Source organism: Ursus americanus, chromosome 1 (assembly GCF_024610735.1).
Source record: "Ursus americanus isolate L20-20 chromosome 1, mUrsAme1.1.p, whole genome shotgun sequence".
NCBI lineage: Eukaryota > Metazoa > Chordata > Mammalia > Carnivora > Ursidae > Ursus > Ursus americanus.
Genome location: NC_142127.1, coordinates 107,746,093 through 107,765,144, shown reverse-complemented (window position 1 = coordinate 107,765,144; position 19,052 = coordinate 107,746,093). Strand labels below are relative to the sequence as shown.

General features: G+C 46.0%; 1 protein-coding gene across 1 annotated transcript in view; it reads left to right on the top strand.

Moving 5' to 3' along the window:
* Nucleotides 1-19,052, top strand: part of LOC123791218 (contactin-associated protein-like 4) — a 133,872-nt gene that overhangs the window by 100,250 nt on the left and 14,570 nt on the right. Inside the window, exons 15-18 of the mRNA XM_087865191.1 lie at nt 631-758; nt 4,944-5,114; nt 5,653-5,871; nt 15,255-15,494. Coding sequence (XP_087721317.1) covers nt 631-758; nt 4,944-5,114; nt 5,653-5,871; nt 15,255-15,494 — 758 coding nt within the window. The remainder of the gene's footprint in view (nt 1-630; nt 759-4,943; nt 5,115-5,652; nt 5,872-15,254; nt 15,495-19,052) is intronic.

The window sequence follows — 19,052 nt, the reverse complement described above, 5'->3', positions numbered from 1 at the left end:
GCCACGCAGCCACGCAGCCTCGCAGGTCTCCCGGATGAGGGCAGGGACTGGACCTGCCCCCTGGTCCCAAGCAGGGTGTGAGCAGAGGGCACATTTCCCAAGCACCTTCCCACACACCATCTCCCTGACCAAAGTTTAGACAACATTGTGCGAAATTTTATCCCCAAGTTGGTTTCAAATACGTTTTTAAAATTATGAAATTAATAAGGACGGACAAAATAAAAACAAGGTAGTTTTTAAAAAGTAACAATAATGAAAATAAAGTTCTGAGCAAAAAACTTGTTTATATAAACATGTTATGTAGAATATTGTGTATTGCTGACAGGTAGCCCGACCAATGCAGTGACTTACCCACAGGACACCTAATACTGCGTGAATGTATATAAACTTCATGCAAGTCCTGTGCTATATTTAGAAGAACAGTCAACTGCTTAATTGGGTTGGAATGTGACCTCAGGTGTACTCAGAAGACCCCACTTCTGAATCGGCCACCTGCCTTCTCTGAGGTCAGCGGTGTGGATGCTATCTGTGCTTGGAAAGGACCTGGTAAAAGTGTTGTGCGTGGACCGTTTGGTGGGTGAGCTCCTTCTGCTGACCCCACACGGCACTAGTGGGCGTTTTCTCCCCCAGGACCAACGACACAGCTGTGCTGTCCTATAAGGAGCACCTGCCCGTGACACGCATTGTGGTCGCAGACGCAGCCCGCCCGAGCTCTGCTGCAGCCTACAAACTGGGGCCTCTGCTGTGCCAGGGAGACCGTGAGTAATGTCCAAAGGACCTCTTTCCTGGGAGCGGTTGGGCAGCATGACGGCAAGGGGGCAGCCACGTGTTAAACAGCATTGCACTCCATCAGGTGCTGAGGAAGGAAGGATTATGTCCCTTTGTCAACTGAGAAAGGGGTCAGTGCTCTGCAGCTCCTACTCGATACTTGATACAAACCATCACTGTGGAATGCAGGACATGTCTGAGGCCTGGAAGCTTCAGAGCCTGTCCACTCAGAGCGGCTAAGTGCCCCCAGAGAAGGTTCCAGAGAGCTCGCAGTTCAGGAGTAGCATGAGACAATTGGGAATTTCTTCTGTTCATTCTGTTTCTCAGTTAGGGTTTCAGTCTGGGTGCAGGCAAAGAGGACAGTCCCCGTGTTTGAGCCCTGCAGCCGTGAGGACAACTGCTGGACGTCAGGCGGAAGTCCAGTTAGGGGCTCAGGGCTTCGGAACAGACTTTTGGGAGCTGTTGTGCGTGTTGCTGGAGGTGCTGTATAGTTTTTGCTCATCGTTCTCGATTTCATCAGGTTTGGGGAGAAATACATTGTGTGTCCCAACTCCATCCCGCCATCTTTGCCTGGAGTCCATATGCAAACATGTCACCTATGGGAAAAGGGGTGGTCTTCGTTTTTTGATGGTCTGAACTGCAAAGCCATTTAAAAATCTTTGACATTTGCATTCTGCAGCCCATTTTATTAAATTATTTTTTCGGATAATGTATTCCATTAAAATTTTAAATGTTCTGAGCATCTGCCTTGGTGCTACGGCCAAGGACACGCAGTCTGGAAACTGTTCTCAGCGTCCTGTGGTCTGGAAAGCCATTACTGAGCCCCCGAAACGGGCTCCCTCGATTCGTCTGTGGTGGCTGGAGCAGCTGCCTGGGACTCGAGGCTGCACAGGGCACATTAATATTTCGGGTGTGCCAGCAATGAACAACCCGTGGCAGAGGACAGGCTCCCAGGACAAGTGATGATTTCATTAATTTCTCCTCCACTTGGCTCTGCTACCGCAAAACCATCTCAGAGGCAGGCGGATCGATCCCATTTTCAAAGACCCTGGGCAACAGCCTTTATGGCCTCCACGGTGCCGGTCCCACCCGGGTCTGGGCGCGTCCACCATTTTTTTTTTAAGATTTTATTTTTATTTATTCGACAGAGAGAGAGACAGCCAGCGAGAGAGGGAACACAAGCAGGGGGAGTGGGAGAGGAAGAAGCAGGCTCATAGCGGAGGAGCCTGATGTGGGGCTCGATCCCAGAACGCCAGGATCACGCCCTGAGCCGAAGGCAGACGCTTAACCGCTGTGCCACCCAGGCTCCCCAAGCGTCCACCATTTTTAAATGCTTACAGCAGCTGGTTGCCTTGCTTTCCTTCGGATTCCTTTCTCTGATTTCCCCGGCTGCTCTCCTCCACCTCCACGTCCTCGGTCCTCCTTCCCCACTCCCATTTGTTCCACAAATAACATGAGCACAATTACAGGAAGACACATTATGAAACCAAAGTGAAAGAAGTATCCAACCTGCTCACAGCTCAAGAAAAGAGGAAATATTACCCAGACATTTAGTCAGACAACTATGGAGTGTGTCCACCAGGATGCAAGACAGGAGGCCGTCGCTGTCCTCCTGGGGCAACGGGGAGAAGATGAGTCCACATGCACACGCAGGATGGCGCGTGCATGCAACTGGAAGAACAGGCTGGTCCGGACGTCTGTGGGGTGAGCACAGACAGGGCAGAGGGAGGGGCTTGGCCCTGCTCACATGCTGTCCCTGGAGAGGCTGCCCGCTGCCCACGGGAGTCGTCCGAGGACAGGTCCCCTGGATGGTGCGTGTCCGCAGAGAAGGAAAGAGGTCAAGGACAGGGCCCTGCACGGGTCAGGGGATGAGGGGCGGTCTGGCTATTCTGGACAGACAGTGCCCGAGAGGAGGAAACCCAGAGACTAGGAAATGTGCAGGGAAGAGGCAGACTGCTCGGGAAGGTGGGAGCGGCTGTCAGACCCCATGAGGCCACACCAGCTTCCGTCCCAGATGCGCACGAATTCGTGGCGGATGGAGGGTGCACGCAGAAAACCACAGGAGCGTCTCAGTGTCTTACTTCACGTTTTATCTGCACCTAAACTAAGGTGGGAGGGCTGGCGAACCTTTGGGCCCAAGGTGCCTTCTTCCTACCTCCTTGGGACCTGCTGGCTCCAGCTGGCCCTCGGGATAGACGTGTTTCTGTAGACGGCAGGCGTGTCTGTCGTGTCTTTGGGGCATCAGTAATCCTCGCAGGGGCCGCCAGCGTGAGGACAGGTCCCCGCAGATCCAGATGGGAACGCAGGCCCTGAAGGCTGAGCGGCTTCTGTCTGCTGGTCGTGCGAATAACTTCAGGAATAGTTCTCACTTCCCGTGAGCTCCGCGAATTTTATCCTGCACGTGCCTCCCCCACACAGGGCAGCAGGTTTCTGTGCAGACGTGCGAATAGCTTTGTTCTCCTCCCACTGGCCTGCGGACCAAAACCAGCATCCTATCCAGCCACGTATTTCATTATTTTTGTTTTTGTTTTCCTTTATCTTTGATCCCAATTGTTATTTCTAAGAACACTTCGAATTTCAAGAGAAGCCGCGGACGTATTGGACCGACGCACGAGTGTGTGGGTTCCCGAAGCTGCAGCCGTGACCCCTCGCGTTTTCTCTCCGAGAAGCTGTGTTTACCCGTCTCTTAAACGATCAGAAAGACGGATTGGACTAGAAAAATCTTGGTCATCTTAGTAATTTCATAATTTATACTTCAGTTTTAAGAAGCAGATTTTTTATTTTCATACACCTTGATTTTTAAAGTAAACATCTTTGTTTTATAAAATTGAGTGCCTTTAACATGCTCTCTACTCCTTTATGAATAAGTTTTCTTTAAGAGTTCAACGGGGATAGCACCGTGGTCCTGCCGCGTGCGGTTGCAGGGACTCCTGGGCCGGCAGTCACCCGGCATCCCCGTCATGGAGCAGCCCAGGACCTGGTCCCGGGAAGCCCTGTACAGAGGAGACCTCTTCACCTAATTATGCTCTAGAGAAAAATAAAACATCTCCAAAATGTATCTCCACAGAAAAGCCAGCAAAACGGGCTGTTGCTCCACGTAAGTCTTGGGAAAACCTGAGCACCGAGTCCTTGATTTGCCCCCCGCCCCCCAGCCAGAAGGCTGCAGAGCAGACCAGCTTGGCAGGAAGTGATGTCAGCTGGGTACACACAGCACAGAGGCTAGCTGGGACTGCGTCTGTCCTCCGGACACCGGGGCGGAGAGGTATTTGGGATGGCTGTTTTCTGACCCCTGCACGAACTCATTCTCCAGGAAAAGCACTTTAGACGTGAGGCTGAGTCAAGTGCTGTGACATATGCAGGCTCAGAGCCAGGACGCAGGGTCACCACCCGCCCAGGCTGCACACCAGGCCCAGCCTCAGGTCCAGCAGGAGGCAGCCCCAGCTAAGAGGGAGGCCAGGGCACGCAAACTCAGAAGAAATGTGCAGAGAAGCCCAACCAGAGCGTGGCTCCCAGTCGCCCCACGTCACAGGATCATGTGTCTTTCAAAGCTCATTTCCGTCGAAGTGCTAATCCTTGGGAAGGTGCTTGTCCTTCGAGAGGTTTTAGGCTATTTAGTTTTCATTGACTTTGAGCGATAGGAGATGGCGGTGGCAGAAACCAGTGTGGGTGGTTACTTTCCACCCACGTTATCAGGGCTCAGGTGAACGTGTGTGTCAGGGAGACCACCTCCAGGCTTGGTGGAGGGGTCTCCCCGTCCCTGCCCCAGTCAGGGTGGGAGTGCGCTCTGGGGAAGGAGCCCGGCAAGGCTGGGGCCCTTCGACCATCTGGGTCCCCGGTTGCGATGGGCAACTCTTTGGATTTCTGCAGGATTTTTTTTAAATTCAGTTACGTACATGGTTCCCATTCCAAATGATGGGCAGGTGAGGGTTGATAATGAATGTGGAGGACGCTATCAGAGTGACTTGCCTGGATACAGAGAACACTTCCCTGGTGGGTGGTGTGGAGACAGACACGGTTTGCACGGCGCTCTTCCCTGCACCGTGAGGGGAGGGTCTTCGCGGACCCCCACTCCCACTGAGCTCTCCGTTCAGGCGTCCTGTGGGCACGCTCAGGAGAACGGCAGCCAGGACAGCCAGTGCGGCTGCTCTGTGTGACCCTTCCCTCCTGTGTCCTAGGATCCTTCTGGAACTCGGCTTCCTTCCACACAGAAACTTCGTACCTTCACTTCCCCACTTTGCACGCAGAGCTCAGCGCCGACGTGTCCTTCTTTTTCAAGACGAGAGCTTCATCCGGCGTGTTCTTAGAGAACCTGGGGATCACAGACTTCATCAGCCTGGAGCTACGCTGTGAGTGTCCAGAAAACTCCGCGGGGCCTTTATCGCTGGTCAGGGCCCCCCAGACGGTCTCGTGTCCGAGGGGCTCCTTGCCCTTCCCTCCATTAGCTCCAGCCTGCCGTTCTGTGAACCCCGCCAGCGGGAGTCTGATGCACCTGACAGCCCGTGGCAAGTACCTGTCCACACAGGGTCCGGTTTGAGACCCCTTCATGTGGGTGTAGACAGGGTTTGAATTCAGCTAGTTCTTTCACGAAGTGCTCACTGGACCCCTACAGCAGACGACCGTGCACCCACAGCCTGCCCGCGTTATAAAACGGGTGACGGTCTGCACTAAGTTCGACACAAAACCCCGATGTGTTATAGTTTCTCTCCACACGTAATTACGGTTCAGCCCAGTACAAATCAAAGTGAATTAGCACATTCCGAGCCTAATTTTTAAAAATCATTATTTTCCCAAGTACAAGATGCCTTTGCCCTCTGGTCTGCTTCCCTATGTCCCCGGGGCCCATCTGGGACGTGGCTCCCACCATCCCATGTGTCGTGTTTCCAGCCCCAATGGAGGTGGCCTTTTCCTTCGATGTGGGGAACGGGCCCTGTGAGGTCACAGTGCAGGCGCCCACCCCCCTCAATGACGACCGGTGGCACCTCGTCCGGGCCGAAAGGAACACGAAGGAGGCCTGGCTGCAGGTGGACCTGCTCCCGCCCGGGACACACGCGGCCCCCGAGGACGGGCACGTGCGTCTGCAGCTCAACAGCCAGCTCTTTGTGGGTGAGTGCTGCCCGGCGCCCTTTCCAACCCCGGGGTGCATGCGGTGGGGTGGGGTGACTGCAGAGCCAAGGCGACAGGTCAGGCCAGGATAGGACATTAGCTCCACGCCACCAGCGCTTCCGTCGGCCCCGTCAGGCACCTCCAGGCTCCAGCTGCTGGGCCGGGCAGCTCACGCTGGATCATAACCTCCCAGCACTGCAACCAGGTGCCTTTGTCCCCAGTGCAGATGTAGGAGCCAGCTCGCTGCCCCAGAGGGTCAGGGCGCTGACCTGCCCAAGACTGGCTCCCAGGGACATGCGGTGGAGCTTCTCTGGCCACTTTGTGCCCAGTGGGGAGGTGAACACCAGCGGCCCCCACTTCTAAGTGCTGGACCCCCCTCAGGGCCCCCCAGAAACAGTGAGCGAGAGACCAGGAGGGGCAGCCACCCCACACATGTTGACGTCCCCTCCCCTTCTGTGGGCGTCCCCGACCTCCTTCGGACCCCTCCTGCTCCCCGTTGACCATGACTCCTGTCAAGCCTGCGTGGGTCTGCCGCTGTGCTGGGTTGATTGGTGTTGTTTCCGTTGTGTTGTTGCGAATGACGTCATTGTGATTGGGGCATCGATGAGACAGAGGGATTAGCCCTCCTGTGAGCACTCCGTACGTTTCAGATACATCAGGGTGCTGCTTACTTATTACGGACTCCAACAAATCGAAAATGATCACCGACTATGAATGAAATACCGACCAGGCCACTCACAACCTCGGTCTTAACCCTCCACTTGGAGAGGACCACTTTCCCACAAAAAGTCTTTAACCAAGCTACTAAACAACGTATAGACTAAAATATCGATTGATTAAGTCGAAGTTACAGTAAGACCATCAAACAAACCACAGTATCCTCTTCCCCACAGAGGATTTAACAGAATAAACCACGAAGTTTGCCTGGAGTCAGAGCCGAGGGATCACAGGACTTACTCAGTTATTCGTCATCATGTGTTAAGAGCTGAGGGCCGAGCTGTGAGGGGGAGCCCTGTTCCCTGTTGAGAACGAGGTGCCCGCACAGCAGACGGGGATGCAGGCGGTCGTCTGGTCCCCCCAGAGCAGTGGCCGCTGTCACAGGCTCCGGGGGCTCCCGCCCATCCCCTCCCCACCCGCCCCGGGCGTCACCCTCTGCAGGAAATCAGGTGCGTTATTCTGGACCTTGGGCCTGTCCGGTGAGAGGAAATGGCGCTCGCATCTGAAGTGTTCCCATCCTCTCTGACAGCCCAAGTCCCTCTGCCAAGTCACGCCTATCCCCTAGGATCTCTCCAGCTCTGTCTCTCCGCTCTCTTGTTTTTTAGGACACACCCTAAGGGAATTCTAATTTTGTTCACTCGTGAGTTCTAGGTAACCACTCACCGTGCTTCATGTGTCCGCCTGCCAATTCTGAGAACGACGTTGTTGGTTTGTACCGAGACTTCCTCTGTGGATGGGGTTATTAAGATTACACTAACTGTTCAGACTTGCTGTTGCTTTATTTTTGTAATAACAGTTTTCATCCAGAGACTGCATGGAAGGAAGGTCTCTAAAAACAGAAGAAAAAACCGGAAAAAAAAAGTGAACGGCTTCCCCACACAGCAGTACCATAGCACTTAGCAGCTGGGGTCCTTCTCACTTGAAAGTAGACCTGGCAGAGCACACGCTGAATCACTCAGTAAAATTCAGATCTCACATGAAGTTGTTAAATGAGAATTATATTCCACGAAACAGGGAGATTCACCCTCTCGCATTAGTTACCGAGATGCAGTCTCTAATCTCTAACGCTCCCATCAGAACAAACGTGGTCATGTTCGTAAAAATGCCGCGACTTATTGTCCACATTTCACCGTCCTGGTTTCGAGGCCCATGGTGCTCTGGTATTACGTTTTAGGGGATTCAATTGCTGGCCTCTCTCCAAGGACAGCGTAATGGGCCAACGTGAAGACACCAGAGTGCTTTCTCTTGCGAAGATGAGAGTTTCCTCAAAAAGGTGACTATGAGAAATGTGACCAAAAAGTCATCACTGAGACATCCACTGTGCCTCTGTCTCCCCACTCTGGAGAATTTGGGGAAAGAGCCCTGAGCTGAGCAGAGAGCTTCATGGCAAATACAGGACAGGTCCCATCTAATGGGATCTCTGTGATTGGGCTGATGGAGAAAAACACCCACCACAGCTCACACACAGGTCACTTGGCCGCATACCCCGCCCCCAACCCCCGCAGTGGCTCCGGGGTATTTCTGCCTGCTTGTGAACGCCACAGTCAGGGAATCATTAGTAGGAATTCCTTTGACTTCGTCTTGGTTTGTTCATCGTGGTTGTGAAATCTATGCTCGTTACTTCACGCACCACTCTTTTTCTTTTTAAGTTGCTGTCCGTGTTCCGTTATCCGACTCATCCTAACTCTGTCCTTCCCAGGAGGGACTGTGGGACGCCGTCACAGCAGGGCTGCTGGGGCATTTCTCTGCAGGGCCCTGAGGCCACCAGCACGTGGCTCTGCTGGAGGCCGGCTGGATCTGCACCTAACTTCACTAGAAATTGCCAGCTAGTTTTTCAAGCTGGTTTTCCATCTTCCTGCCCAGTGGTAGAGTGTCACTGTCCTCATCTTGTCCTCTGTGTCCCCATCTTGTCATCCATGCACCCCTCCTGTGAATCATGTCCTCATCTTGTCATCAGTGTCCCCGTCTTCTCATCTGTGTCCCCATCTTGTCATCTGTGTCCTCATCTTGTCATCGGTGTCCCCATCTTGTCGTCTGTGTCCCCATCTTGGTATCCGTGTGTGGGTGCACAGCAGCCACACCTTGTGCCCAAAGAGGGCCTCCCCAGTCACCAGGGAGGTTGCCGTGCGCTCTGAATATTTATTCATCACGTGAATACCTTCCCAGTGAAGTGCCTGTTTATATTTTTTGCCCCTTTTTTAATTGACCTGTTTGCCTTTTTATTGATTTGTAGAAATACTATATAATCTGGACCCCAGTCCTTTACATGAATCACAATTGTTACTACGCATCTGAGGCTTGCTTTTAGCTTTTTACCAATGTCTTTGGATTTGCAGAAGTTTTACTATTGATCAACCTTTGTATAAAAAACCTTCAAGCCCAGTTCGTCAAAGAGTTCTTTTATAGTTAGTGCTCCTTGAGTCTTCTCTGAGAAACCAGTGTTTGGAAGAACTTCTCCTATATTTTCTTTTAGAAATTTTTTAAATTTTAGCTTTGCTTTTAGGTCTATGATCTATATAAAAATATTTTTACATATGGTGTGAGATAGGATTCAAGGCTTAATTTTTTATACCACTTTTTTGTAGTATGATTGATACGTAAAAAGGTATTTAATGTATCGCAGCTGGAGGGTTTATCTTTTTCTGGTTGTGTGCCCAGTCCTCGGAGCTGCTGGTGGTGACGTAATGTCAGTGTCGCACAGAGTGACCATGCTGGAAAACCTTGCTGCTTCGGATCCCACAGTGGAGCTTACTGTCTTGGAGCTCAGAGTTCATACAAGGGAACGATTCCAGAGTAGTTCATGATAGCCAATCTCTTGATGTTAGATGCTATCATTGCTTTATGGATAGCTTTTTCTAGAATGAATTTTTTTAACATTTAATTTTAATTTTTAAATATGTTCCTGGTAACATTTTTTCCACTTTATTGAATATGATTGACGTTAACTTTGTATTAGCCCACGACGTACAACGTATGGATTCGTGTATATACCACGGAAGAACCCCAGTAATCTGGTCAATATCTGTCACCTCACGTGGCTGCAATTTTTTTCTTATAATGAGAAGCTTTAAGACCTACTGTTTTAGCAACCTTGAAATATGCAACACAGTGTTTGTTACCTGCACCCGCCATGCTGTGCGTTGCATCCCCTGACTGACTTACCCTATGGCTACATGTTTGTAGCTCTTGACTACCTTCACCCATCCCCCATCCCTCACCTCCTGCCTCTGACAAAGACCAGTCTGTGCTCTGGATCTGTGAATTTGGTGTTTTAAGATTGTACATGTCAGTGAGATCTTAACGATATTTGTCTTTCTCCAACTTATCTCAGTCAACACGACACCGTCAGGGTCCATCCTCGTTGTCACAAACGGCAGGAGTTTTGTTGATGGCTGCATTATAGAGACATACAATTAGCTCACACAACTATTTAGTGTACGCAGCTTGACGAGCACGGGGGGGAGTCCCCACCATGAAGTGACCAGCACCACCCAGGACCGGCACATATTCATCACCTCCCAAAGTTTCCTCCTGCCCTTTTTATTATTATTAATTTTATGGCAACACTTACCATAAGATCTAACCTCTTAGAAATGTTAAGGGCACAAAACAGTGTTGTGAGCTCTAGACCCCTAGAACCTATCTACCTCTCATATCTGGAACCTCGTGCCCCTCAACCAGTGACTCCCCTTCTCCTCCCCACCCCCACCCAGGCTCTGATGGCCGCCAGTCTATACTCTGGTTCCAGGAGTTTGATAGTTTTAGATTCCACAGATGAATGAGATTTCTTTCTCTCACTTTTTATCTCATTAGTATAATGTCCTCCACCCCCACCCCTGCTGTAGCAAGTGACAGGATTTCCTTCTTTTTTGAGGTTGAATAATAAACTGCATTTTCATACATAGTGTGAGATATTCATTTGTTGATGGACATTTCGGTTGTTTTCCTAATTTGGCTGCTGTAAATAATGCTGCAGATATCTCTTTAAGATACCAACTTCAGTTCTTTTGGATATATGCCCAGAAGAGTAATTAATGGGTCATATGGTAATTCTATATATAACTTTCTGAGGAACCTCCACACTGTTCTCCAGAGTGGCTGCACCAGTTTGCGTTCCCACCAACAGTGCAAGAGGTTCCCCTTTCTCCACATTCCCACCATCTGGTATCTCTTGTCTTTTCAGTAATACCGATCCTAACAGGGGTGAGGTGATTTACCATTGTGGTTTTGCTTGGCACGTCCCTGATAATTAGTGATGTTGAGCACTTTTTCGTTTATGTGTTGGCTGTCTGTGTGCCTTCTTTGGAGACATGTCTATGCAGAGCCTTTGCCCGTCGTATACTCAGGGGATTTGGTATTATGCTATTAAGTTGTAGGAGCTCCTTATATATTTTGGATATTAACGCTTTACCATGTATGTTTTACAAATATTTGCTCCCTTTCTGTAGGTTGCTTTTTCATTTTGTTGATTGTTTCTTTTGCTAAGCAGAAGCTTTTTAGTTTGTTTTTCTTTTGATGTTTGTGTTTTGGTATCCTACAAAAAATCATAGCCAAGACAAATGTCAAGGATTTTTTTTTTTTTAAAGATTTTATTTATTTATTTGACAGAGATAGAGACAGCCAGCGAGAGAGGGAACACAAGCAGGGGGAGTGGGAGAGGAAGAAGCAGGCTCATAGCGGAAGAGCCTGATGTGGGGCTCGATCCCATAACGCCGGGATCACGCCCTGAGCCGAAGGCAGACGCTTAACCGCTGTGCCACCCAGGCGCCCCCAAGGATTTTTTTTACCTATTTTTTTGTAGGTATTTTATAGTTTCAGATCTTACATTTAAGTCTTTCAATCCATTTTGAGTTCATTTTTGTTTATGGTGTAAGATAAGAATCCAATTACCTCTTTTTTGCATGTGATATCCAGTTTCCCAGCGCCATTTATTAAAGAGATTATCCTTTCCCCATTTTGTATTGTTGGTGCCCTTGCTAAAGATTATTTGAGCGTGTATGATTTGTGTGAGTTTAATTCTGGGCTCTCTGTTCTGCTCCATTAGTCATTTGACTTCTCTTTATGCCAATACCATACTGCTCTGATTACTTTGGCTTTGTCACGTAACTTGAAATCAGAAGGTATGATCCTTCCAGTTTTGTTCTTCTTGCTAAAGATCTGCTTTTGCGATTTGGATTCTTTTGTGGTATATATGAATTTTAGGATTTTTTTATTCCGTCTTTGTGAAAATGCCTTTGGGATTCTGGTCAAGATTGCATGTAATCTGTAGACTGCTTTGGGTAGTATAGACATTTTGACAGTAATTCTCCCAAAACCCATGCGCATGGACTCTCATCCCATTTAACTGTGTCACCTTCAGTTTCTTTCGTAAATCGTCTTTTGCAGTTGTCAGTATATAGATCTTTTGCTCCCTCAGTTAAATTCGTTCCTAAGTATCTCATTATTTTTGATGCTATTGTAAGTGGGACTGTTTTCTCCATTTTCCTCTATAGTTCTCTGCTAAAATATAGAAACACACCAATTTTTAAATGTTGATTTTTTTATCCTACAAGTTTACTGAATTCATTTATTAGTTCTAAGTTTTTTGGTGGAATCCTTGGGGTTTTGTATATAAAATCATGTCATCTGCAAACAGAGACAAATGTACTTCTTCGTTTCCTATTGGGATGCGTTTGATCTCTTATCTCACCCACTGTTCCGTCTGGGACGCGAGCTCTCTGCCGAGTTGAAGTGGCGAGGGTGGGTTCTCATCTCAGAGGAAAAGCTGTCGACTTCTCTTCACCGAACGTGATGTCACCTGTAGGCTAGCCCTGGGTACCTTTTATTATGCTGAGGCAATTTCTTCTGTACAACTTGTTGAGAGTTTTATCATGAATAGATATTCCGTTCTGTCAAATACTTTTTCCACATCTGTTGAGGTAGTCGTGTGGTCTGTATCCTTCATGCTATCGGGGGTTTGCCACGTTGACTGACGTGTGGGTGGTGACCCATCCCTGATCCTGACGAGTGGTCCTCCTCAGGTGCTCTTGAATTCAGTTGGCTAATATTTTGCTGAGGGGACAAACACTGGAAAATACACAAATATGTGTAAACTAAACAACATACGCTTTAGCAACCAATCATTCAAAGAAGAAATCAAAAGGGAAATGAAAAAATTTTGAGAAATTAGAGTGGAATCTTCTGCCAAACTTAATCTGCCATTAATCCCATTTAATGTAATTTTCTTCTCAAATTGAAGCTTACTCAGCAATTTGAGTTCGATTTGAGCTTTTTTAATATATCCCATTTTTTAAAAGATTTTATGTATTTATTTACTTATTTATTTGACACACACAGAGAGAGAGCACGAGCAGGGGAAGAGGCAGAGGGAGAAGGAGAAGCATGCTCCCCGCTGAGCAAGGATCCAGATGTGGGGCTCGATCCCAGGACCCTGAGATCATGACCTGAGCTGAAGGCAGACGCTTCACGGACTGAGCCACCCAGGAGCCTAATATATTCCATTTTTTGCAAAAAAAAGAAAAGTTTCTCTAGTTTGTTGACCTAGAACAGAGCTAGAGTGCAGTCATAATAATTGTGTTAGTACCCTCGTCTGCAAACCCTGTCATCTGTATCGTATCTGGATGACTTCCCCTTGATGAGGTTTTCTTCTCACGATTGCTCACTAAGTCCCGCCTCTTTGTACGTCTGCCATTTCTTTAAGCTGGATGCTGGGCCGTGTGCCTTTCCCCTTGTTGGATACTGGACATTTTGTAACCCTTTACGTGTTCTTCAGCTTTGGTCTGGAACAAGATTCATGTACATGGAAAAAGTTTGATTGTTTTTGGTGGTCTTGCTTTTAAGATTTTTTTTAGGACTGGAGTTAATCTGGGATTAATTTTTTCTCATTACTGAGGCAAGAAATTTTTAACTTCTGCCTGAGATGCCTCCTGAATTTGGTGGCTTGCTGGTGACTATTAGGAGCAGACAGTATCCCCCACCCTGCGGGAGCCCTGGAGCTCGGCCCTAGCCCTAACCCCAAGCCTAGCGCTAACCTCAGTCCTGTGGGACACCCTCCAGGCTTCTGAGTCACCCCCTCCCTGGCCTCTGGTGTTTCCTCACAGAAGGTGTTGGCCAGTGCTGAGCTCATTGCTCAGGGGGCCCTCCGCAGACCTGCAGAGCTCATCTGGGGAGCCGAGAGACACGGGCCCCTGCGATGTGGCCTGGAAACTCCCCGGACAGAAAGCTGGGGTGATGGGAGAGCTTGGCTTGCTGTTTTCTCATGCCCGGGGGTGACCGCCGTTTGTGTCCAAATGCCCAGTGCTTTCAAAACTATTGTTTCACGTTGTTCTGGTATTCTAAGCTATTTTCAAGGTGGGAGAGCAAATCCAGTCCCCATTATTCCACTATCGCCATAAATGGACATCTGGTTTTTTTATGGTAAAAAATTCTTGGGGAACCTGGGTGGCTCAGTTGGTAAGTGTCTGCCTTCGGCTCGGGTCGTGATCCTGAGGTCCTGGGATCGAGCCCCGCGTCGGGCTCCCTGCTCAGCAGGAAGCCTGCTTCTTCCTCTCCCGCTCCCCCTGCTTGTGTTCCGTCTCTCTCAAATACATAAAAATCTTTTAAAAAATTCTTCCATTTTAGCTAATCATATCAATGTCCACCACATTACAGTATCATTATTACAATAATATTGATGTTTTATTAAGTCTCATTCTTTTTTTTTTTTTTAGTTTTTAAATTCCAGTTAGTTAGCATATAGTGTCATGTTAGTTTCAGGTGTACAATATAGTGATTCGACACTTCCACACATCACCCGGTGCTCATCACAGGTGCCCCCCTTAGTCCCCACCACCTGTTCCACCCATCCCCCACCCACCTCTCCTCTGGTGACCGTCAGTGCGTTCCATATACTTAAGAGTCTGTTTCTTGGTTTCTCTCTCTCTCTCTTATTTTTCCCTTTGTTTTGTTTCTTAAATTCCGCATATGAGTGAAATCGTATTATCTTTCTCTGACTGACTGATTTCACTTAGCGCAATACTCTCTAGCTTCATCCATGTCGCTGCAAATGGCAAGATTCTGTTCTATTTTACAGCTAAATAATATTCCATATATAATATATATATAAATTTCACTTAATTCTCACTGCTTCCCTTCCCTATTCCATTTTTCTTTTAAAATTTTTTTTCTTATAATAATATTTTTTATTATATTATGTTAGTCACCATACAGTATTTCCCCGGTTTCCGATGTAAAGTTCGATGATTCATTACTTGTGTATAACACCCAGTGCACCATGCAATACGTGCCCTCCTTACTACCCATCACCAGTCTATCCCATTCCCCCACCTCCCTCCCCTCTGAGGCTCTCAGTTTGTTTCTCAGAGTCCACAGTCTCTCATGCTTCATTCCCCCTTCTGAAGTAAGTCTCATTCTTAATTCTAATAAGATTAACTTAAAAATAAATTCCTGTTAACTAACAAGGAATCTGTTTAGAATAAACATTAAGCAAAGTCAAGTTTTAAAAACAAAGTTTTTTCAGTGTTCTTGAGTATCTCCCAACTGTGTCAAAATTTACATTTTGAAAATTGTATTTGTCCATAAGGGTTTTCGGGAAGTCACGACTTTTCCCTCTTCCCCCAAGGCGCCACCTGCAGGGGCCTGGACCCCGTCCTGTGCTTCTGTTTCAGGAGGCACGGCCACCAGACAGAGGGGCTTCCTGGGGTGCATCCGGTCCTTGCAGCTGAACGGGAAGACCCTGGACCTGGAGGAGAGGGCGCAGGTCACCCCGGGGGTGGAGCCCGGCTGTCGGGGGCACTGCAGCACCTACAAGCGGCTGTGCCGCAACGGAGGGCGCTGCCGGGAGAGGCCCCGCGGGTTCTCCTGCGACTGCGAGCTCTCCGCTTTCTCGGGGCCCTTCTGCACACAGGGTGAGTGTGAGCGCGGGTGCCGCTGGGGAGCGGGCTGCCCTGGGGTGTGCAAATCCGGAACAAAACCTCTTCGGCGTTGCTGTTCGATGAACGTATTTCAGTTCCTAAATTCCTTCTGTAAATCAGTCTTTTGCAGCTAATGTCATTTTATTGGAAAGAAATGTGAGTCTACTCTTGAAAAGCCAGGGCTGACGGCTATGAAATCTAACATCAATTCTGTGATTTTCTTGAAACACTGTCTGTGCACCTTAACTCCTTCTGCCTCATGCCTCTGCTCGAAGATAATACGTTATTAGAAGTCTGTCCTGTGTGGCCCTGCTTATTTCAATATTATTATTTAAAGTAATGGCTTCAAGTTGTACAGGAAGAACTTTCCTCCAAAAATGTATTTTATTGGCATAATAAATACATTTCCCCTTTATATTAAGATGCCTGAAATAGAGCCACTTAAACATTTTGCTCTGAGGTTTATTGATGGCCTCTTGTTACAGTGAAAATGACAGAATCTTTTTAGTCTCATTCTGAGAGGTCACAAGCCATTCGTTGAAATGACAGAGCTAATTGTAGCACGGACATAATTCTTGGAATGTACTTATGAGGTTTATACTTTCCTAGATACTCACAGAATCTAAATAAAATCCATTATCACCACAATAAATTCCAACGCCTCCATTCGGGAATGTTTCAGCTGTTGCCTTTTGACCTTAAAAGCCACTGGGTTTTAGAGTACAAACTTGGGAACCAGACTGGGTCAGTTCTTGATTTTCGAAAGAGTGAGCTGCCTAGAATGGTCAGAGCACCGTCACAGCAGTGATATCTGAGGGTAAGTGTGTGATGGCAATCAGTGTCCCCATGCCAGGACACGTTTCGCCTTCACAGGTAAAATCCAACCGGGCACTTGTAGTCACGTTGACAGAGTCAAGGGGCCTCACAGACTCTGCTCCCAGAGCCCGAGGACTGGACGCAAGGAGACCGGAGTGGATGAGCCCCCAGATGTGCCCGTGGTCTCTGCCCAAACCCTTGGTGGAGTCCAAGTGTGCAGACTCGGGAAGACCTCCAGAGGCAGCACAACGGCAGAGATGCGAGGGACGATGCCTGGGGCACAGGGCTGAAGTGGGGGTGCAGGCATGCTGTCCGCCCACTGGGGCAAACAGCAAACAGCAGCAACCACAGAAAAACAGAAACAACAAGAACCAATGAAGAACATTTACAATGAGTTGGTCTACATTGCCGAGTTTTCAAAAAGTACTGAACACGTTAAAAAAAAGATCAAGAAATTATGTTGCATACTCAGGGAAAAAAATGTAGTTAATAAGATTTGACTCTGAGTAGGGCCTTTTTTTCCCTTTTGTTTCAGCAGACGGAGACATTGAGTCGTGATTATAACTTATTCATCAAAGGGAATAAAATTCAGAGAAACAAAGAAAATAGGCCAGCAACAAATAAACAGAAATGCATGCAACTTCAACAGGTCAATAAAAATCATATAAAAAATTGATAAGAATATTCGAGCAGAAAAATATAATTACTGAAATTTTAAAAAATAATTATAACCAGATGAGCTCAACAGAGGAAGGAACCTGAAGGAACCTGTGAACTTGACAATAAGACAATAAAAATCACTCAATTGGAAGAACAGAGAGAAAAAAATGAAAAAATTCTGGAGTCTCAAAATCTTCTATGACAATATCAACAATTAAATACTTCAGTTGTAAACAATCTTTGAGTCAGAGAAGGACTCATCAATGAAACTAAAAAATTTTTTAATTAAAAATATACCATGTTAAAATTTGAGTTTACAAGAAAGTATTACTTAAGCAGAAATTTATGACTTTAAATTATTTTATTAGAAAACAATACAGGTATAATATCAATTATATAAGTTTCCAATTTAAGAATTTAAAGAAAGAACAAAACGAAATCCAAAGAAAGTGGAAGAAATAATAAAGACAGAGCAGAAACTAATGAAATAAAAACAGACAAAAAAATCAATGCAATCATGACTGAAGTAACTATCATTATATAACTACATCAGTGCAGCTAAAAGCTGATTCATAGAAGAGACCAATGAATTGATAAATTTCTAACTAGAGTCTCAAGAAAAAAGGAAAAAGGACACAAATTATAAATATCAAAAATAAAAGATACCGAAGCAGATGTTACAAAAATTAAAGGAATAACAATGGAATATTATGAATTTCATTATGACAATAAATTTCCCAACTTAGATTAAATGGACACATTTCTTGAAAGACACAAATTACCAAACCAAAGCATAAGAGATATAAAATCTCAATAACCTATAACTACCACAGATGTTGAATTGCTAAGTAAAAATCTTCCCACAATGAAAATTCCAGGGCCAGAAGGTATTTGCTAGTAATTTGTACAAGAAAAGATAATTTCAGTCTGATGCAGGCTGTTGAAGGACAGAAAGGAGGAGAGAATATTTTCCAATGCAATCCATGAACCTACTAATAGTCTGATACCAAAATCAAGCAAAGAATTTACAAGAAACAAAGCAAACAAAAAAAAACTACAGAAATATACTCATGAATACTGATATAAAAACACTTAATAAAATATTAGCAAGTCAAATCAAACAATATAGGAAAAAATATATGAATAAGTGGAATTAATCCAAAAGGTGCAATGCTGATTTAAGTTTTAAAAAATCTCAAGAATGTCATTGTATCAACAGAATAAAAGAGAAAAACAAGTGTTTCAATATATATAGAAAATACATTTGATAAAATTCACTATGAAATCTAGGAATATAAGGTAACTTTCCCAACCCAACAAAGGATACTTAACATCATATCACTAACATATTTAGTTGTGCAAGACAGAATGTTTTCCTTCTGAGACTGAAGAAGGCAAAGATTTCTAATCCCATCACTTCTTCTCAATATGCTTGAGGTCTTAGCCATTGTAATAAGACAAGAAAAGGACATAAAGATTGTACATATTAGAAAGAAAAAAATAAAAACTCTCTTTATCATAGAGGATATAATTATCTATATAAAATATAGAGAGTTCACAAAAACCTACTAGCATTAATGAGGGAGTTTCATAAGGTCACAGAATACAAAGTCAATATACAAATTTCAACTTAGTTTTTATGTACTAGTTATGAACAACTGGGAAAAAATTAAAAATAAAATTGTATTTGCAATAGACTCCAAAAACATGAAATATTACAGATAAATGGACCAAATAAGTGTAAGATCTCTACACTGAAAATTACTAAAAGAAATTAACATCTAAAGACATGGATGAATATACCATGTTGATGAACTGGATCACTCATTATTATTACTATATCATTTATTCCCAAATTGATCTATGGATTCAGCATGCCAACCAAAATTTCAGCAGAATTGCAAATTAAGTCTAAATTTTATATGGAAATGCATAAGGCCTTAGATTTCCAAGGTATTTTAAAAATAATAAGTTATGGTGAAAAGAATAGAGAACCCATAAATGGGTCGACACTTAAAACTTGACACTTAACAAATATTAACTTGAGGCAAAAAAGTAAAAAAACAAAAATTTAAT